This window comes from Culex quinquefasciatus, chromosome 1, assembly GCF_015732765.1.
Source record: "Culex quinquefasciatus strain JHB chromosome 1, VPISU_Cqui_1.0_pri_paternal, whole genome shotgun sequence".
Classification (NCBI taxonomy): Eukaryota; Metazoa; Arthropoda; class Insecta; order Diptera; family Culicidae; genus Culex; species Culex quinquefasciatus.
This window is the reverse complement of record NC_051861.1, coordinates 15,365,502-15,387,712: the sequence shown is the minus strand read 5'-3', so window position 1 is coordinate 15,387,712 and position 22,211 is coordinate 15,365,502. Positions and strand designations below refer to the sequence as shown.

Below are 22,211 nucleotides of genomic sequence, written 5' to 3'. Positions count from 1 at the left end.
TTGGAGGCTGTTGCAAAAAGATATTAAGGTTTTAAAAAAATCCATTTTTAACAGTAATTTGCAAAAGCTATGAGAAAAAGTTAAACCAATCCTGGATGTCGATAGCACATTTTGAAGGGCTTCGAAAGACCATTCGAATGCATCTAAGAGAAATGGAATTGATGAAGTTTTACGAAAATGCGAGCAATTTTAAGATTTTTCATGTGTTTTCGACCTCAAACTTCAATGCCCGTTTTACCCCACTTCCCTTTGTCGTAGAGGGCTCATATTTGACATGAGTTCATCTCATGCATAGACAAACAAACGCTGAAAGTTTCATCCAAATCGGAGCACCTCGATACGACCTCTAGAACAAACCGAGCAGAATCTACAAATACTGCCTCTTAAGCAATAATTAATTTATTAATTATGATTCTACGTAATTTATCATGGTTAAATTTTTATCGTTTTCAATAAACAACATTTCGACGCTGTCGTGCTATCTTGTCGCACCCGCCATTTTGACGTTCCGAGAAAAACGCGTTTTAATGTTTGACCTTGAATATTCAAAAACGAGAGCACGCAATGTAAACAATAACAAACACGTTTTGCTTGGCTCACCATTCTGTGCATTGTCCCAAAGTTTGGTTGAAGTTGGTTGCTGGAGTCCCGAGTTATAATTACAAATGTTTACGGTAGTCTAGCTTGTACGTGCGACAAACGCATCCTGACTTTCCTGGCCTGAAATCCCTTTGGCCTTTTGTCGCACTTACATAAATTTTCATGGAGTGACAAGATAGCACGACAAGATTGAAACTACTTTCATATGTAAAGTGACAAAAATGCACGGAGTTTTTTCGGTTTTTGTTGAATATCTCAGGATTGAAATCGAATTTTGGGGATCTGTGAAGGTCAAAAGGTGAGGCATTGCGAGCTGCACAAAATGGCATTCTTAACTCAATTTGGCCCAAAATGCACGTACGACAAGTTAGCACGATGGCGACGATTTTATAATTTAAAAAAAATGGTAATTTAGTAACCATTTATAGAAATGGTAATTTTAATATAAATTCATACGACCATTTGAAAAAATGCCCATGAATTTGCATCATCAGCTGGCTTTGTTTACGTTTTGAACCACGTGGCGCGCAGATTTTGACAAAAGCGATCTCGCTTGCGCAGGTTTAAGCCAAGAAGAAGTAAAAGAAAACTTGCTTCACTTTTTGAAACCCCGTGTCATGTCCGTTCGTCCGTGTTGTAATCATATAGCATTTCCACACGAAAACAGCATATACACCCTGTTAGACTGAAGTCCCGCGGTCGTGCGTTATCTACTCGAAATCGATCTTGTCCTGCCATTTTCGAGCGTTTGTCCTGCGTTTAATCGGCGTATAGAAAATAAGCAGGCGGTGATAAAATTTATGACAGATCATTACTTTTCACAAAGCAAAGTCTTCAAAATAAATTCTTAATTGCCAAATCCTTATAATTTTGTTGTAAAATGATATTAGTGCGAACAAACCAAATAAAAAAAATTCCCTGGACGGAATCCAGCAGCGGTGGATAAATTGCCCTCTCCGGAGAAACCATCATTTTGATCGGTGAGGATTCGGTCCTCCGAGCAACATGACAATGTTCCGGTGAAGACCATCAGGGATAAGCAGTTGTCGGTCCTTTGGGCGGTGCGGTGGAGGAAGAGGTAAATTCTTAATTCACTTGTTTTTTTTGTTTTTATATTTTCTTATATTACCTTTTCTCTTAGACAAGGACACAAACAAAACATGCAAGAGCTGCTTCTTTGGATCAAAATCGGCACACACTGAAGACAAAAATACATCAATCATCAATAAAGACAAATAAAAATTACTTTTTTGCAAAAAAAATAATACTTTTGATTGATTAAGCCCTAAATTCGAAACGTGAGCACCCGACAATGGCAGGACAACCTAAATAACAAAGTCGCCCGAAAACGGCCCGACAACGGCCCGTCAACATCGATTTTCTCAAACGTCGATTTCGACGATCGTCGGACAAATTGTTGCATATACGCACGAAAAGGGCCCGAATTCCGTCGGACAAACCGACGGAATTCGGGCCGTTTTGTCGAGCCGTCCGGCGGTTTTCGGGCCGTTGTCGGCCCGGTCCGTCTGTCAGGGCACCTACACCACAGAGTTACTCTGTGCCTACACTAAAACCCCGATGGTTTGACACCAACTGTTGTCAAACGAACGGATTCATTTTTTAGTTTGACACCCTTTTACGCGGAGTTCACACACACTACCAAACGTTTGTTTTGATAGTGTGCGCGAGCGCCGTGTAAAAAGTGACAGTTCGTCACTTTTTAGTTTGACTTTGACCAACCAACGGGGTACAAACTAAAAAAGTGTCAAACGAAAAAGTGACCAACCACCGGGGGTTGAGTGTATACATGTTTGGGTACCATAATTGAATGACGCTTTGGTCATTTTTTGAACCACCTTAACACGGTGTAGGTCACCCTAATGGACAAACAAAAAAACTTGTCTTATTATTTCGGCCAAGGAACCCCAAAACAAATTTGAGCCCGATCCCCCCGATTTCGTGGGGAATTGAGCACTTTCATTCGAGCAGTTTTTGCTTTTTTCTACAATGTATTTCTTATGGGAGAACTGCAATTTTTACCACTCGAATCCGGTGCTCCATTGCTGCATTATACGTACAAAAAAATCAAAGCATAAAAACTCCAAACATCAACTTTGAGCACTTTCAAAACAATTAGCTTTCCGTATTGCAAAGGACCCAACAAAAAAACGATGAAATACCCACTAAATGCATCAATTTCCTTTCGGCACTCATTTTCCTCCTTTTTCCCCATCCACCACCAGAAAACGCGGAAAAACTCTTCGACATCCCATTAACGGATTACAATGAGTTTTTGCAGTGCAAACACGAGTACGAAGAAATGCAAGTGGTGAGTACGGTTGGAGCTTTTCAGTTTTCAGAAAAAGTTTTTTTTTCCTTTTTTTTTTTTTTTTTTGTTGCGGATTGTTTTGCTCTGCAATCAGGAAAAAAGAACTTCGTCCCTTTTATTAAATGGTGAGGCGGAGAAACAGGCAGTGCCCAAAAAACGCGCGGTTCGTAATGGTTCCCTCGCCATCCGTCTCGTGAGTATGATGAATTTGTACTCTGACGACCGAGGACCGTGGTCCTTGTTCGTTGAGGTCCTTGGTCCAACATCACACGAATCGTCGTCCGTGGCATGCTCTCCTGGCGCAAAATACGAGGACGCGGTGATTTGAACTGGATGTGACAGCTAACAGTGCTCGACCAAATGTTGTTTGTGACGGGAGAGCAAGCCCGCGACGAAATGACTGTACAAACTGAAGAGGTGAGAATGCAACAAAGTTAAAAAGCCTTTTTCGCCGACAACGCTGAATGAAGGCCAAAAAAACGGCAACGTGGACTAGATGTGGTGAAAAGGCCTTAAACAAAGTTGACGATGTAGAGTCCACGTGACTTGCTCTGCTTAACGTGGTCACTTTAGGGGCCGTGTTTGCTTCGGACCATTAGCAAGCTCGCGTGTTCTATTGTTGTCCAGTAGAAAAGATGAACATTCTATAGCCTTTGACACTGCAATTCTTGCAGGTTTACAGAATGTACCTCCAGCAGAAGGTCGCCCGCGCCAAGTGGGGACAAACGCTGTGGGCCAACCTGAATCCGCAGGCCCTCCTGGACGGTATCGATGTCTTCATGAAGGAATACCGCAAGCTACCTCGCCCGGTAAGATCTGCATACCTGGGAGATACCTCGACGATTAACACTTTCATCATGGGTAGATCCGCCAAACGCCCGTGGGTCAAGCGCTGGACACCAAAATGAAGCAGTTCAAGTCGTCTATCCCGCTGATGCTGAGCCTGAAGGACGAAGCCCTGCGGGAACGCCACTGGCAGCTGCTAATGGACAAAACCGGTCAGCACTTTGACATGGCACCCGACCTGTTCACGCTGGACAACATGTTCGCGATGGAGCTGCACAAATATCAGGTGGGGGTGGATTAGGGGACGTTACTACCGACAAGTGACACGGGGTTTAATGTGTGATTAATGATGAAGTGTTTGGCGAAGTCCTTAGCCATAGACAAACTGACGTATCATGCTCTCAGAGTATCCAAAATGTCAAATGGATCAAATGCTAGAGATGTTGAATGCGTCATCCTTTTTAAACTGAATAACATTTTTTCCAAAAATCACGTCTGTTGTCCATAACCGCACTCATATTTCATTTCTTAACGGTGCTCTAAGCAAATGTCATAATCGTGTTCGTTAAATTTTATGGTGGTTATTATTTCAGAGTGTATTCACCGAAAATCTATTAAATGGATTAAATGTGTCCCGTATTTTAATGGCGGTACTCATCTCAGCTCGAATATCTCTGCACCTTTGAAAGGTTAGAATCGATTTTGTTCTCAAAACACTTCTTCATTTTTTACCGCTGCCTTTTAATATTCGTCTTCGGAATCGATTTTCGGGAGCCAAAACGGTTAATAACTATGGGTCGCATGAAACCGTGGCCGTGATTTATTCAGTTTTCATGTCTTCTCTCCTTTTACCTCCCTCCGGCTTTTTATGACTTTGGCCACGAACTCTTGCAGGACATTGCCGAAGAAATCATAAATAACGCCATCAAGGAGCTGTCAATCGAACGGGGCGTCCAGGAAGTGGCGGATATCTGGGCCCAAATGGCGTTCAACATTATCCCGTACGAGGGACGCGGCACCGGGGCAGAAGATGCCGAAGGGAGTGGACGGTAAGTCGAGAATGGTTGGGCATATTTGTTGTTTGATTGGCTGTTTGAATTTTTATTGGAAATCATTTGCGTAGAGGGTGGGGAAATCCATTCTACGTAATGGAGTTTTTGCACCTTCTGATTTGATTGAGTGAAAGCCCAGTGTTGTAAGATTGCCAGCTCTTTCTTTGTGAATCATTTCCAAAAATACTGAATAGACGGGATTCCGAGGGCTGACTTTTTGAAAATAATTCATCGGCAATTGTGGGTCTCGTGGCGCAGGGGTAGCGGCTTCGGCTGCCGATCCCGATGATGCTATGAGACGCGGGTTCGATTCCCGCCTTATCCACTGAGCTTCTATCGGATGGTGAAGTAAAACGTCGGTCCCGGTTTCTCCTGTCTCGTCAGAGGCGCTGGAGCAGAAATCCCACGTTAGAGGAAGGCCATGCCCCGGGGGGCGTAGTGCCAATAGTTTCGTTTTTTCATCGGCAATTGATACAATGACATTCAATGAATTTAAAGCACCATGCTTCTCCGAAGAAATTAGTTCCCAGTACATTTACATGGAGACGCATGGTGACTTAAGTTCGATCAATGTACCGAAAGCCGGTGAATTATTTTCAAAAAATCATAACTCGGAATCCTGTTAAAGGGGCCATCCATAAATCACCTGGAAACTTTTTTGGAAATTTCGGGACGATGCAGCCCATCAACCAATATTTACTACCCCTATTCCGGAACGGAACGGAAAGTGTATTTGTCTTGTTTACATAAACTGAGCGGTTAGAAAAATGATTTGGTTTTGACACCAAATAATACAAATAAACATTCAACATGATTCGATTATTTCAGATGTGACTATCGGATAGTCGGAACTGTCTTTATTTTGTTTTTTTTTTTTTAATTTAACCCTAAAATCCTTGATTATTTATTGAATGTTCAATGTCAATCAATCTCATCTCGAGCCAACGGACAACAGGCAAACAAACCATTCTTTCAACAACAAATTGAAACACCAATTTGCAAAAGAGATGCACCATGCATTGTTATTTTATTGCAGAAGTCCTCCCAAATTAAATAATATTGTCGGAACAAAAATCTCAATACATTCGGTGTGTGCATTTTCCACATTTCGTCACAGATTATTAGACATGATTTATCGATTTTTGAACGCAAACGACGTGCAATCATTTAAAATCCCCATCAAGCGCTGCTAGCGCCTCCCTGAGGCAAATTCCAAAACTAAACTAACATTGCAAAGTTTTTGTCCGCTTGTCAATTTGGTCTGCAAACTCCCGCCACCGCCAGCGCGTCGAGTAATTAATTTTCGAGAGGGAGAATAAATAAAATCCAAATTGATTATTTCGAACAAAATTGATTACGAAAACATTAATTTATTGCATCGCGCGAGCAACAATGCACCACCGGCGGCGGCGGCCCACCGACAACCGTTGAATAAATTATCTCCTCACGTTGACGGTGGTAGGAAGAGAGCTAAAGCATCTTGTTCCAGTGCAGTGTTGCCAACCAGCAGGGAGTTGGCGGACTGGGGAGGGAGGTTGTACCATCAAAGGATGCTCCCAACTTTAATTTCATTTGAAGTGCTTTTTTATTTGGCTCTCGCACTTTTAGCTAGGACTCAAACCCTTATAAAGACACAAAGAGTCAACTAAAAAGCACTGTCAACAAATTGATAATTTATTTTAAAAAATAGGTACTGCTAGGTTAGGTTTGCGGGCAGGAAGAGATGATTATTGTGGGTTGCAATATATTTTTATTAACATGAAACCCTTTCTTTTTTGTTTGTACTGTCAACGGCGGATGCACAGCAATTTGCAGCCAGTGTTGCCAACATATGCCGTCACGTGCAACTCTTCATTGATATTTATACCGCTTTCCACTTTGCAGGTTCGTCCAGGGCCCCGTGGACGAGATCATGTTGACGCTGGAGGAGAACTCGATGAATCTGCAATCGATGGCGGCATCACAGTAATTACAATTGATTGCCCTGTGACATCCGCGGCACGAGCCGACTCGACCGGTGGACAAACGAGAGCTAACGTCGAATCCGCACCCGCTTCGGCCACCGGAAAGACCGAGGACACGTGCTGTTTAATATTGAAATTTTCAATTTGCGTTTGCCATCAAATATTCAGCTACCGTCGTCAACGACGACGACGTTGGCTTTCCGAGGTTTCGCTCGTTTGTCCACGTAGCCGGATCGGGGTATCGATAACTCACACAAGCAACGACAAAAAAAAACCTCTACAGAACAAACCAAACCGAACTCCATCAATTTGATTCGCTGCCAATCCCATATCGCCGCGAACAACTCAATCGAATTTAATTTATCATCAAACCGGCGAGTTGGTAACTGATTCCCATGCGAGAGAGAGAGAGAGTAACTAAAATCAAGTACAGCGGGGACAAAAAAATATACGAACTCGTTCCCAAATCGACCACTAACCGAGTAACGTCCCATCAATCACCTAACCTCAATCCCTTCACCCGCGCACTTCTTCACGACCCGGACCAGACCGGACTGGACCACTCGACCATTTCTCAACCTTCTCGCCAGCAAGGCAAGGCAAGGACCTGTCCACTAACGTACTCTACACGTTTCATTTCTGCTCCTTCCTAGATTTATTGGTCCCTTTCTGCCGACGGTCCAGCGGTGGGAGAAGCACTTGACACTGATCTCCGAAATCATCGACGAGTGGCTGGCCGTCCAGCGGAAGTGGCTCTACCTGGAGGGAATATTTATCGGTGGCGATATAAGTGCCCAATTACCGGAAGAGGCGGAAAAATTTAACAAGATCGACCAGGAGTTTCAAGAGGTAAATACCGGGACAAGGACGTTCTTTCTATCTGTTGACTTTTTGTGAGTATTGGTTGTCTGTATCGTCTGCTGCTGTGGGGGTGGACTCTTTTCGCAGATTATGGCCGCCAGTGCCGCAAATCCGCTTGCGGTGGACGTCTGTCTGGTGCCCGGACGGCTCGAGGACTTTCTGCGGCTGGGGGCGGACCTGGACGGGTGTCAAAAGTCGCTGAACGACTACCTCGAGCACAAGCGGATGCTGTTCCCCAGGTGAGAGATTGTGTGGATTAATCGTAGTTGAGTGATGATTTGAGGCAGGCTTGCTTAACAGCCCATCGGTTGTTTTGCCTTTCTCACCTTACTGAGGAAGGGCTATAACATCACTCGAAAAATTAACTCAGGATCAAGTTCTGAGCAGTTTGTTACTTAATTATATCTGCACCAGCTGAACCAATATGCGATCCGTCTTGAGGTCCCATAAATCGCTATTGCCAATTATGAAGTTTGGTTAACCACTTGGAGAAAAAGATTTAAAAAACCTTTCCGACAAGCCCAAAATATTATCTATGCACTTGTTTGAAGCCGGATCTCTGATATTAAAAATATAAAAAGATTGATAATCTGAAAACCCACATGATAAGGGGAATGGTGCTATTTTGACTAAATGTATTCACTATACTAGGGGAAATTCACCAATGTTTGGCAGGTTAAGCACTCACTCCTAACTGCATCCAATTGGCTGATTTTCACAATTTAAACAACTTATTTTGTAAAACTTTTGAAAGAAACTTGCTCACTATTTATTGAGCTATTAATCACTCGATTTCAGTTGAAAACGCTTTTACTGAGCTGTAATTGAATGTCAAAGTGCTAATATGGCAACATTAGAGGCACGCTGGAATAAGATGCCGTTCCCCTAATGTGAGGAATGGCAATATGTAAGGTTTTGCAATTAGACTGCATTGAAGATTAAAAATCAACATTGTGTAATTATATAATTAACGAATAGTATTATTTACAAACTAATTTAGATTAAAAAAATGAGATTGAAAAACCTACAAATTAACAAATTGGAAATGTGATAAATTAAAAAAATGGCAAATTTACAAATTGGACAATTGACAAATAAACAAGTTCACAAATTCGAAACGAAACTATTGGCACTACGCCCCCCGGGGCATGGCCTTCCTCTAACGTGGGATTTCTGCTCCAGCGCCTCTGACGAGACAGGAGAAACCGGGACCGACGTTTTACTTCACCATCCGATAGAAGCTCAGTGGATAAGGCGGGAATCGAACCCGCGTCTCATAGCATCATCGGGATCGGCAGCCGAAGCCGCTACCCCTGCGCCACGAGATCACAAATTCATAAAATGCTATTTTTTACCATGTTGGGCTTTGTTTCACCATGATCATATCATATAATAAAATTTGAGTATGGCCAAATTAGTTACCCTGAAATTCAATTTACCTCAATATTCTTTGTTCACGGTTGTTAAAACAGATTTCAAGTTACTCAATCCTCAAGTTAGTTGATTAATACCAGAAGGCTGCTGTGCGTAAGCCGATAAGCCCTCGAAACTGGTTTAATTAACAACCGTTAACGAATTCCAGTGAGTTTAGGCTCCGGGAATTGGATAATGTTTACTCACTTACACGCTGGTTCACTAGAAAGTGTATACCATACCGTACGTGTAACTAATATCAGCTGCTAATCTGCAGCGCTCGTTTGCCAATGTTTGGCCTCAGGCCCATCACTCAACATCGTACACAGCTAACAGTTTACTGTGACATGCACTGAGAGTACACATCGCACACGTACAAACTCTAATTAATTTCTGATAACTCACTTAGGTTCTACTTCATCTCGACGGAAGAGCTATTATCCATTCTTGGCAGCAGTGAACACACCAGCGTACAGGAGCACATCATTAAGGTACGATATCTGCGTAACTTTTAATCCCGTAACACTTTTACGCACACTTAAAAGTCTGTTTCATCCAAAAATATAAGTTTAATCAGTGTAATTTTGGACACTGTTCTTCTTTTGCTTAAACTTTACTTGTGTGCTGCAAATTCAATCACACGGAATTGACACATTCACTCACCTGAACTAAAGCCCCGGCAGAAAAGTAATTGATATCCTTACAACAAAAAAGGAAACCCATACACACTTTACGCCACCCATCTTGTTGTCTCATCTTCTTCTTAATATTGTTTCACAACTTCCTTACACGCACGCACACCACGCTGCGCCAGATGTCACTCACACCCTCTCATCAACCAACTCAAGCAAAATCATGTTTTTTATTGACTTGCAAGATATTGTTCTCTTTGGCAGCGGCGGCGGTCGACTGTCTGTTCTATATATATGTTTGTCCCCTTCTCGACTATCTATTCCCTGCTGTCTTCCCGTTTTACAGATGTTCGATAACATAAAATCTTTACGATTCGCTAAAGATCGTTCCGATACGCCGATTGTCACCGCGATGATATCAGCCGAAGGCGAAGTTATGGAATTTCAGCAGCATGGTAAGTTTTTTTATAGATCTTGCGATTTTGTTCGGCTAAAGATAACTTTATGCGTAGGAATTGTGATAGAGTGACTGAGTTGTATAATTGAGCAAAATCATTCAGAACTAACAAAGAATTACACCCACACCCAAAGGAAATATATAGCTCACAATCTGCAGCAGTGGATTTGCTACAGAAAATGTTTCATTTTATAACAGTTTTTGCAGCAAGCTCATAGCTCAATTTTGCCCGCGTGTTAACATGTCAGCGATCTGCAGTTCTCACCAACACATAGAATGCTGGTGCGTCCCCGCGCAACACTCCAGAGAGATCAATATGTTCGCGCTCTGTCCTTCACAATTCATCAAGCGTCCATGGCGCGGTGGTAGCGTGTCGGATCAGCAACCTAGATGTTGATGGTTCAATCCTCGTTCTTTTAAGATTTTTTTCTGTAATACAATCAATCAGCCGTCGGTATTGTCGATAATTGTCGGTAACGGGCAAAAATGTCATACCCCTATATCGCAAAAAATACATGATGACAAATTTCATGCAGATTCTGATATACTTTCATGCCGCCATGCATCACAATCATGCGACCGCCGGTTGGGTGCAGCCGAAAGATATCTGCACAGCAAAAAATCTGATGGTAAAATCGCACGCAAAAGCATGCACAGCAAAAAATCCGATGGTAAAATCGCATGCAAAAGCATGCACATCACCTTCGTCAAAATAAACACTTAATATTACACACTGCATGTACAATTTTTGCAACACGCAAAAAAAAGTTGCAACCGACGGGATTCAAACCCAGCACCAACAGTAAGGACTGGCGCCTTAGCCCACTCGGCCATCAGACCGATGTAAAGTTGTATGGATAAACGCATATATGAGCTTGACATATCGGTCAAGTAGGTTTTCCCATACTGAGGGCCAAATATTTCAGAGTGTAAAATCACATAAAATTGCATAAAATAATGCAATATTTATTTTACACCCAGGCCTTTTACACGCAGCTGGATTACTACTTTTTTAGTTGTGTGCACATCACCATCGTAAAAAAAGACACTTAATATTACACACGACATGTACAACTTTTGTAAACACAAAAAAAAATGTCAACCGACGGGATTCAAACCCAGCACCAACAGTAAGGACTGTCGCCTTAGCCCGCTCGGTCATCAGACCGATGAAGAATGGAAAGTATAAACGAATATATGAGCTTGATACTGATACTGATAGGCTACATATTTCAGGGTGTAATATTACATAAAATTTCATAAAATAATGCAAAATTTATTTTACAGCCAGGCGTTTTACACGCAGCTGGATTACTACTAGAGGGTGACGAGCGGGAATTCCCGGGAAATCGACCATTTTTGGACCTCTCGATTCCCGGGAAATTTGGTCGAGACTCCCGGGAAATTTTAAGCTTATGAATGTCGAAGCAAAATTATATAAACTAATCAGCTAATCAACTAATTCAAAATTGTTTTTGTCATTGGATGTTAAATTTAATATTCGGTGTTCAAGTTTTAATAAACCAATTCATCTCTAATCTTCTTATTCAGAAAGTTTAAATTTTAACACTTATTGTTTCTAATTATTAATTCTAATTATTAAAAAAGGAAAAGCCTTTTCAAGATAAGTATAATTTACATATCCTCTCTCGAGCATAGCAATCCTCCTAATCTAGTTTTTTTGGTAATGCTAAGGTTTTTTTTTCTTTTTCGATGTCAATAAGTTGTTTTGTGTCTCGCATCAACCTCATTTTTGATTTAAAAAACTCTGGCAATCTTTATAAAGTTAAGATCCGCCACATTTGAACATTCGGATTTTCTTAAAAACTATTTCGTCAATTAATATTTACAGTTGGCATTAAAAAGGAAAAAAAAACAATTTTAAATTGTTGTTTTGAGTCGTTATTTATCATATTGCAAAAATCCCGATACTGGGAAATTATATATTAGCTTTTTTTTACATCACAAAAATCTATAAACAAGTTTGTGCAACTTTTGAAAAATCACTTAGTACGAATTAAGGTTCGTAAACATTTTAAACTACAATTATGAGTCCAAAAAAATCAAGAAGCGATCTTGTATTTGCAGATTCAGAAAAAAATTAAAGGTAGACAGTTCCCGAAAATAACGAGGCTAGTAATTAACGTTTTATTGAAAAAGTATAAATTAAATGTATCTAAATTCATTAAAAAGAAACACATTAATTACTTTTCTTTATAAATGATTGGCACTATTGGCATAGTAAAAAAAACTCAATTCCCGGGAAATTGCAAAATTCAACTCTCGATTCCCGGGAAATTGAAAATCTCGAGAATCGTCACTCTCTAATTACTACCTTTTTTGCTGTGTGACAAGCAATGCGACTGCATAAACATAACATTGTTTGACAGCTGTTCATACCGATCAAAAACATCGTTCCACCTTTTTTAAAACGACTACCGCCGCGGAATTTTTGGCGATTTTTTTTACACGCGAAAAAAAAAGTTGGAACAATGTTTTTCATCGCAAAAATTACAGATTTGATCGAATTAAGTTCTGCAAAGTTCTATGATCATCTAAACATCTAACAAATCACTGAAAAGAAGAATCATCTAGATTGGTTGAGTTATGCCCGAGAACCAGCGAGTTGAAGTTACCATTCCAACTTTTTTGGAGCCTTGGGCGTTGGAATGTTAAGCTATCTAAAAACTGCTATCCTTGTTTAGATTGATATTAATAGTATTGAGCTAATTCTATAAATTTAAAGCTTGAAAAACATAACAAATATAAAGAAAACATAGATTTTATGACTTTTTCAAAAACTAAAAACTTCCCGGGAATAAATAAATAGTTTTCCCGTTTTCCGGTAAACTCAAAACCCGGGAAAATTGGACGCCTTACTTGGAAATCATCGAATAATGTGGTAAACATCAACGTCAGTTTGATAACTGATTTTGACGTTTGAGTGTTTTTCATCTGAATACATTTGAATTAGAGAGCATCCAAATTGGCGGACATTTCGAATCCACTCTGTACTTCTTACAACCATACAAAGCATCAAGGAAAAGCAAAATGCATTATGCCGATTTACCTTTTAAGAATTACTAGTAGTTACTTGAATTAATGGGAAATACACGAATTACTGAGTAACTATGGAATTACTCGAATTACTACGGAATTACTAGGTAATTCCAGAATTACAGGAATTACTGCAGAATTGCGGAGTAATTCTGGAATTACTGAATTACTTACTCAAAATCCGAATGATCCCGTACCAGCTATTGCCTTAATAGGCAATAAATAGGATTATAAAAGGTTTAACGAAATTATCTTTTTAACAGTTATTTTGTATTATTTTATTATTTTCTGAAGTATGTTTTCACAAACAAGAATCATGGAATTACCAGGATTACTGGGATTATTAGGAATTACCAGGATTACTCTGGAATTACTCAGTAAATCCGAAATTACAGAATTACTTGCTCAAATTCCAAGTAATTCCGGATTAGTGACCAGTCTGACACGATGCTGGAAACCCCTTGGATTTATTAGCGGAAAACGGTAAAAGTGATGAGAATTGGTCAAACGGCTTAGTGTGATTAAAATGGGTATATTTCCCCTATATTCATGAGGTAAGACAGTAAGCAAGAGAGCCCCCTACTTGGGGACAACATTAAAAAATTACGAAATCTATTTGTTTCTTATATCATTCAATACCTCCAGATTCGACTTTCATCGTTTTGGTGTAACATTGAAAGATGCCAAGCATACCGCTTACAAATTAACTACAACACTTTTGCCTAATCCCGGTCACCCTGAACTTGTTCAGAAACGGGAAATTCAGCGGACAAGCATCCCTCAACCGAGGTCATGCCACCAACGCTGGCCACCGGCGGCTCGCAGCCAAATTCTCATAAAACAAAACATCGCCGCGAAATGGCCACGACCACTCCTCAATTCCTCAACATCTTTGGGACCATCTGAGACAGACACATGCGCGAACCAAAAGTTCGCATCTTTTTTTTTTACGACGTCACGTTTCGACAACTCCAGCCTCCACTCCCTCGCATCGGCATTCCGTACAACAATGTTCGGAAATAGAGTGAAAACAGGCTGAATACCGCCAACTTTATGTTTCAATTGCTTCGATAACGATCGTTCAAGCGAACGCCGAATGTCAAGACTTTTGGCCGGTTGTTTATGGGATGACCTGCCTGCTCGTGAAAAGGGAAGGAAAAAGTTTTAATGTCTTTCCATAATTTCTGTTTCCCCCTTATTTTTTCCACCCCGACAAGTTACCGTGGAGGAGCGCGTCGAACGCTGGATGACCGATGTCCTGACCGAGATGAGGTCCACCAATCGCTACATCACGAAGAAGGCCATCTACGACTACGGCAAGGACCGGGAACGGCCACGGTAGGTGAATGGGCAATGGGCACTTGTTTATATCGGGAAAAGTATTAACGATTCCGCGCGCAAAGTTTCTGGACGCAGCCAGCCAGAAGTTTGTCGTCATAAATTGGATTCTTTTGAATGGTTTGAGCGGGCACCGCGGATGTTGGTTGAATTGGTGCAAACTTGGATCGTTCGAAAACTTGCTGTTGGGACGTGTTTTGCGTCCGGTTCGAAACAACAAATCTAGCGTACTTTTTCGAAAGGACCTACGAGCGATGGGTTTCCTATGTTGATATAACATTTTGAAACAGTATGCAAGAACTAAGCCGATGTCGCGGGTTGAATGAATTGAACTGTAATGCTGATATATGTAGCTCATCACAACGATAGAGACTATTTTCTAAGCAAAATGACAATAAGACAAATGATTAGTTATCGTTCTTTTGCATCTTCTACAGGCCCGACTGGATCATACAGTATCAGGGTATGGTCTGTCTGGCGGCCAACCAAGTTTGGTGGACTGCCGAGGTTGAGGAGGTGTTCGCTCGGGTCAAGAAGGGCAACAAGCGTGCCATGAAGGAATACCTGGAGGCCCAAAATCGCCAGCTAGACGACCTGGTTGTTAAAGGTGGTAAAACTGATAATTTTTATAAATAATTTTATTGAAAAATTGTTAAATTTGCAGTACGCGCCGACCTGTCTCCAAACGATCGACTTAAGTTCAAGACAATTGCCACCATTGACGTCCACGCCCGAGACATCATCGAAGGGTTCGTCCGGGACAGCATCCTGGATGCGCAAGAGTTCGGCTGGGAAAGCCAGCTGAGGTAAGTCTTCCAATCCTGTTATCTATTCAGGTTGACCAGGCTTGATGAATATAAATTGCTCCAATAATCCTAACCTGAATATTCAATCGGGCTCCACCATCCGTAAAGATTCTAACAAACTTGCAAATAAATACTTCTAACTCGTCCATGCATCTGCCAGGAAACCTCTAATAATTGATTCCAACTAAAGTTCAAATCCCCTTGAGCATATTGATCAGTTCAATATTGACTTGAATCATCCGGTAAATCCATCCATCCCTTGTACCAGGTGTTCTATCCAAAATATAAAAGCACAAAAAACAACCAGAGCAGAACTGCATCGCCTCTTACAGCAGGCTTCAGATGATTGGTCTCGTTTCATTATTCAACAGTTTTCATTAGTGCTCATCCCCAACTAACACTCACACACACACACACAACCTCACATCATTTCCTGGCGCACTGTTGACTCGACATTCTGAGAGCTGGAAAATCAGGCCGTCACAACGCATGTATCCCCTGCGGAGAAACCTACCTTCCTCCACCCAAAGTCCGGTACGAATTCATCGTGCTCGAACGCCATGCTCTGAAGTCCGAGATTCAATTTGCAAAATCAAAATCAGCTGCCTAAATAGAAGCGATGTCTGTGACTCCGAGGAACGAACACATCCTAATGAGGAGTTGGGAGAGATATTCGAGGCTTCAAGTGCAACATGACGATATATTTGCCGACAAAAAGTGCCCAGTACTAGGTACTCTGTGGCAAAGCCGATTGGACAAGATTAAAGCTAGAACATGTAGTTTGAAATCTATTGGCAATCTAGGGGTTTTCGCTTCTTGGAAACGTGAGCGTATTTCGTTTGGAGCAATTTCCGAAGCAAAAAAGGGATGATTCGTGATCCTTGGTAACAGCACACTGACTGGAATGGCATCTTTTTACAGCATCGTACTGTTGAGAAGAGTAATTTCAGAATAGTATTGATCATTTAAAATTTCACGTTACATCTTTCTTGATATGAGATTACAAAACATTGGTATGTACTGCCCATATGATTTCAAAGCATGTTAAGAAAACAAGCATAAAAGTTTGTCAGTTTTATATGTAATGCTCACAAAAAATGCACACTGACTCCAAATTACAGGAAACGATTCTTGATCTAAAATAGTCAAGTGACGCATATACACAGTAAGACGATAGGCTTGTTGTATCGTACATTCCGTACATGCAAGAACCAGTGATACCAGATCCCTATCTTCACCCCCAAAATATTTTTTTTGTCAACTTCCTATTTTGAGTTAGGTGTCGGACAACTTCAGTCCAATGTAGGTCCTGTTTCCTGGAACCAACGAAAAGTTTCTCTTTCGTTATCCTGAATACCGAATGAGTGTGAATATCCATGTGTGTGTGTGCTAGCAATTGCTTCTAAACCAATTGTTGCCCCATTTGCATTACAGATTCTACTGGCTGCGAGAAATGGACAACCTGTTTGTGGTCCAGTGCACAGGTGAGCTACCTAGGTTCTGGCGATAATTGCTAAAACCTCATTTCACCGGATAACTCCGGTTGACTGTGGGAGTTTTAAGCAAAGTTTTTCCACCCTCAACCATCCATCCGCCCGTGCAAATCTGTACTAATTACATTTTCTTCTTCTTCTTTTGCTTTCTTTTTTTCTGCTCCCGTTGGGACGTCCCGTGGTGACCCTGCTGGGTGAAACGAAACACCGGAACAACCATCTCTATCACCACCCGGAAACTGTAGGGAAATTCGATTACGGATACGAGTACATGGGCCTGAACGGGCGGCTGGTCATCACGCCACTCACGGATCGAATCTATCTGACCATCACGCAAGCCCTTACTATGAAGCTGGGCGCCGCACCCGCCGGTAAGAGTTTCCGTTTGCTCTTTTTTATAAGATAATTTATCAGGAATACTCTGGGGGAGTCTTCAACACAAACCTTAAATTTGATGACACTCTAGTTCGCGTTCCCACCCCTGTATCTATCGTTCTAATCCAAGGGGTGGGGCTGGTCGGTCCAAACCACTGGTAACATCTGCTGGAACACTCTATTATTTGTCCCGGCAAACCATTATCTGTTTCGCAAATCGTTGGCCGCGTTCCTTCCGATAATCATACGTGTGTTGATACCTGAAATTTCAGGTTCAGACCTCTGACGAACACAACACACCCGGGGCAATGTCCGGTGGCCACAGCCAGCAATTCCAGGAACGACACCAACCCGTTACTAACTCGCTCGTTTTTCGACATCCTCTCTCTCTCTCTCCTCCATCAACTGGCAACACTGCACCTGGATGAAAACCCCAAAATCGTCGTCGTGGGACGACCGACACCGCGCACATCCCCGGGAAACCGCCCAGGTCCGGCCGGTACGGGCAAAACGGAAACCACCAAGGATCTGGCCAAAGCGATGGCCCTGCTCTGCGTCGTGACCAACTGCGGCGAGGGCATGGACTTTCGCGCCGTCGGCACCGTGTTGTCAGGTATGTTTGAAGTTAGTGAGCATAAAGGTTGGGTTTGGCCGGGTAATTTGAGCCGTGAGGTGGTGAGTCAGTCGGCTCTGAATGTAACTAGCTTTTCTATTCAGGATTAACTCTTTTGCTGAATTTTCCCTTGAAGTTGATTATGAAAAAAAACAGGTAATGACTTGATTGATGATTAATTGAAATTCTATCAAGCACCTAAGATTATCATATCAGCACTTTGACGTTCAATTATAAATATAGTAGGTATCCATCAAAAGTTTTTAAAAACAGAAGTTGTCAGAATAGAGAAAGAGAAAAACAACAAATAGGATGGAATTAATGCTGGACCCTTGACGGTCACACAAGCAATTGTTCCTCTTATTTAACTTTCCCCTTTAAAAAATCTCAAATTAATGATAATTTGCAAAATCTTTTAATTCGGAAGTTTAGAATTCTCTATTTTATTTTTATTTTCCTCTTTAAACTATTTTTATTATTTTGTGTCACTTTTTAAAAACTGCACTTATAACGATATTGGCACAGCAATTTGCAAAAAAAATATTTCAAAAATTCAGTACAACACAATAATAGTTTGAAATTGTGTACATTGGCAGTGAACCTGGTCTTGGAAAGGTTTTCGGCCTTCAATTGTTTAATGGGGTTTAAACCAAATCGATTTCTGATCTCTTCAGATTACTTGCTATCTTTATATTTATTGTCTGCAACAGACAGAACTTGTTTGAATTAAGGCATTTTTTTCTTCTTAAAACTCGAGTCGTGATGCCAATATGGCGCTGCCATCACTTAAACAATATTTGTACAGCCCAGACTCCAAAGCCTCGATTATCCGAAGCTTCGATTATCCGAAGTTCTATTATCCGAAGGTTTGTTTGAGGCTGATAAAAAAAGTGTTTTTCGCATTTTTTTTTTAATTTCAAAGTAACAATCAAAAACAAGACAGGGATTTTTTTGTGATTTGACTCTTAGAAATGATTTTTTTTAGGCCTTCGGGTAATCGAGTCTAGATTGTACATATTTTTACAATTTTATTTTAACTGGTTTAAATTTTATTATCGGAATATTACTGATTAGATTACATTTTTTTTAAAAATTTATATTGCAGCAAAAAATAAGTTTGCTTGAACTTCTATTTAAAACGTGGTCTTTTTGTCGCATTTCCATTTTGGTCGAATTTCAATTAAATACTGAACTAGCCTCCATTTTCACTTTACTTTATGCTACACTGATCATCATAAAACTCACCACTTTGTTCTATAAATTTAATAATTTACAGCAAGTTTGTTTGCCCAATCTGAAAAAAAATTAAGTACCTACTATGAAAAAAAATGTTCACATAGTCCCATCCTACGTACTTTTTCAAATCTAAAAAGAAAAATCAAGATAAATTTCAATATAAACTTAGCAAAAGCATAAATCAGATCATGTGTGTGATCTCTATTTAATTGACATTATGAAAAATGATGATATCATTGAAATTCATATGAAAAAGTTTTTGAAACATTCGAGCCCGTTTTTTCAACTTACTGAAAATATGGGACATTCATGAGAGCATGGGCAGTTCACTGCATGCCAATTGTTTTCATAACACATTGCTCGGTTTACTCCAGTCATTCCTGAAATTATGCCCCAATCCGGTGTAATCTTATGAGTGAATGTACCGGTTAATGGAATTGGAATGTTTTTTTTTTTCGGCAAAATTAATTTCATTATCCTCCCGTTATTGGAGGCTGAACATAACTCCGCCGACCGATTGCGGCGTGACGGCGGAAGCGCTGCTGGTGGTAAATCCCTCCATTTCAAACAGTTAAAATTGTTCGTTCCCAGCCCCGTCCCTGCTGGGCCACTTGAAATACTTCAATCAGTAATCGGATTTGTGTTCCGTATTTATAGAAAATACAAATTGCACTGCAAATAACACGCTCTGCCATGTTGATTTAATTTACCCGGGCCATTTAGCCCTTTCGGGGACTGTCGAAGCGAAATTTGATGGATGCTTTTTGAATGATACAGTTTAATAAAAATAAATACTAACTTAAAAGTAACATCCGGTTTTCAACAATCAATTTTGGTGGCAATGCCACTGAAAGGGTCAAAGAAATTACACATCCAAAAACAGAGCACAGAGGCCATCTCCAGTTTACTCATTATAACATTATACATGGCCCAAACGGCTCCAAAGCCCAATTCCACATTTGAGCATTCCATCTATAGCGATAGGTAGCCGGAATGGCTGTGTTTGCTGAAATTAAGTTGCAAAGTTATACTGAAATTGCTCTTCGCGGCCCCACCCACACGCACATTTAGTTTCAATTTTAGAACAGAGCGAACTAACCACCTCCACTTGGAGAGGAATCCCCGATGCATCCAGTGCACCCCAACGGCAATGTTCCGATTTATCCTGGACATCCGCACACCACGGTGTGCACGGACAAATACGGCAATCCGGCAGACAAACAGCTATAGAAAACGTGGCTCTCTGCTGGAAGGATATTTCGCCGGTTTTCGTATTTTGTTGTATTGATTAAATCAAATATAAATTCTATTAAAATCTGGCGTGAAATATAGCATTCAAGCGGGTTCGATTAATCCCTGAGGGTGTCCGTGCATGTTTGAACGTGTGGTTTGAACTTTGGGCAAACGCGAAGCTCGATATTCGTTGCATTTCCAAATCAAAATGCATGTTGTTTAAGGGATCGTACAGTAATCGCCTTATCGAGGTTTTTAAGCGAAGATGGCGTTCGAATGGTGAACGCCCGAAACGTCAAAATCACGCAGTGGTACCAACATTACGGAACAAGTGTGCCATGGCATGACAGCCATATTTTTTTTCTAATGTTGGTGCTACTGCGCGATTTTGACATTTCGGGCGTTCACCATTCGAGCGCCATCTTCGCTTAAAAACCTGGATAGTCACCCAACCGTACAGCGGATTGACAACACTTATTTTTTATTGATAGATTGATAGATTTGGTGAATGAAATTAAAGGGGTCGTCACGAAATATCGAAAAATTGACCTCTGATTCGTGACCAAAATTACCCCTTAGATCAAAGTTTCAAACCAAGAAATCAAAGAGGTTTCGGGGCAACTGCTGTATGAGTTGGCGGAGAATGGCCACCATTTTGGCACCGCTGTACATTCCAAAACAATCAACTTTTGTAGTAAACAATGCACACTTTGCCTGATTGTGCACCGCCCCAAATCTAATGCCAATATGTTTTCCTCCCTAAAAAATACTATCATCCAGTATTTTTGGCATGCAGCATTGTTTTGCACTCAATTTCAACTGGGAAAAAAATTGACATCTCCAACTTTGCCAAACCATTCACCAGAGATAAAATGTCCCCACCCCTCCGCTAGAGTTTCAGCGCTATAAATAAAATGTATGTCTGCCCTGGCTTGCAGGGCTGTCCCAGTGCGGCGCCTGGGGATGCTTCGACGAGTTTAATCGGATTGACATCTCGGTGCTGAGCGTAATCTCGACCCAGCTGCAAACCATCCGGACGGCCCTGGTGGCGAACCAGCGGACGTTCATGGTGAGATATCCAATAGGGGTTGGTGAGGGCCGTAATGTAATCTTTGTCTGTTGTGGTTTTTTCAGTTTGAGGGCTACGAGATCAAGCTGGACCCCAAGGTTGGCATATTTATCACGATGAACCCGGGCTACGCGGGTCGTACGGAGTTGCCAGAGTCGGTGAAGGCACTGTTCCGACCGGTGACCTGTATTATGCCTGACCTGGAACTGATCTGTTTGATCTCGCTGTTCTCGGATGGGTTCATGCGGGCCAAGACGCTGGCTAAGAAGATGACCGTATTGTACAAGTTGGCTCGGGAGCAACTCTCCAAGCAGTACCACTACGATTGGGGACTTCGCTCGTTGAATGCCGTGCTGCGGATGGCCGGTGTCAACAAACGAAAGTCGCCGGAAATCTCGGAAACCGCAACCCTAATGAGGACCCTGTTCGATATGAACTTTCCCAAGTTTGTGTTCGATGACGTGCCGCTGTTCATGGGACTGATGAAGGTTTGTATGACGTGGAAATTGATTTCCATCAAGAGAGAGAGAGAGAGAGAGAGCCCTTTAATCCAATCCGTCAATTGCAGGATCTATTCCCGGGGGTAGACTATCCACGCGTCGGCTATCCGGAGTTTACCGCCGAGGTGCGCAACGTGCTGGAAACCGACGGCTACATCGTGCTGCAGAACCAGGTACGCTCGTGGTCCCTACGAGCTAATCACAAATCACGTCCCCAAACGGTCCCGTTTGGTTCGTTAAATAAATCTGCCTGATTCTGTCGGGCTGATTCTGCCGACGGCCGTTCGCCGACTGCAAGCACAGATAATCAAATTTCAACTAAACTCCCATCTCGGTTCTTTTCGGGGGTGGCACACACAGCGCACACATACACACTAACGATGCCTTTCTCTCTCTC

The 22,211-nt window shown here is 41.5% G+C and overlaps 1 protein-coding gene and 1 long non-coding RNA gene across 2 annotated transcripts in view; both read left to right on the top strand.

Annotated features, from left to right (window-relative positions):
- Positions 1 to 22,211, top strand: part of LOC6032986 (dynein heavy chain 10, axonemal) — a 99,341-nt gene that overhangs the window by 42,914 nt on the left and 34,216 nt on the right. The window contains exons 23-40 of the mRNA XM_038257099.1: positions 2,844 to 2,929; positions 3,604 to 3,738; positions 3,795 to 4,001; positions 4,610 to 4,764; positions 6,652 to 6,732; positions 7,385 to 7,580; positions 7,680 to 7,831; positions 9,415 to 9,496; positions 9,984 to 10,092; positions 14,369 to 14,489; positions 14,927 to 15,096; positions 15,154 to 15,295; positions 16,730 to 16,779; positions 17,034 to 17,159; positions 17,654 to 17,776; positions 21,184 to 21,314; positions 21,380 to 21,802; positions 21,883 to 21,987. Coding sequence (XP_038113027.1) covers positions 2,844 to 2,929; positions 3,604 to 3,738; positions 3,795 to 4,001; positions 4,610 to 4,764; positions 6,652 to 6,732; positions 7,385 to 7,580; positions 7,680 to 7,831; positions 9,415 to 9,496; positions 9,984 to 10,092; positions 14,369 to 14,489; positions 14,927 to 15,096; positions 15,154 to 15,295; positions 16,730 to 16,779; positions 17,034 to 17,159; positions 17,654 to 17,776; positions 21,184 to 21,314; positions 21,380 to 21,802; positions 21,883 to 21,987 — 2,594 coding nt within the window. The remainder of the gene's footprint in view (positions 1 to 2,843; positions 2,930 to 3,603; positions 3,739 to 3,794; positions 4,002 to 4,609; positions 4,765 to 6,651; positions 6,733 to 7,384; positions 7,581 to 7,679; positions 7,832 to 9,414; positions 9,497 to 9,983; positions 10,093 to 14,368; positions 14,490 to 14,926; positions 15,097 to 15,153; positions 15,296 to 16,729; positions 16,780 to 17,033; positions 17,160 to 17,653; positions 17,777 to 21,183; positions 21,315 to 21,379; positions 21,803 to 21,882; positions 21,988 to 22,211) is intronic.
- LOC119767746 lies at positions 1,393 to 1,826 on the top strand. The gene is made up of 2 exons (XR_005277690.1): positions 1,393 to 1,678; positions 1,742 to 1,826. It is a non-coding gene; the product is annotated as an uncharacterized LOC119767746 (long non-coding RNA).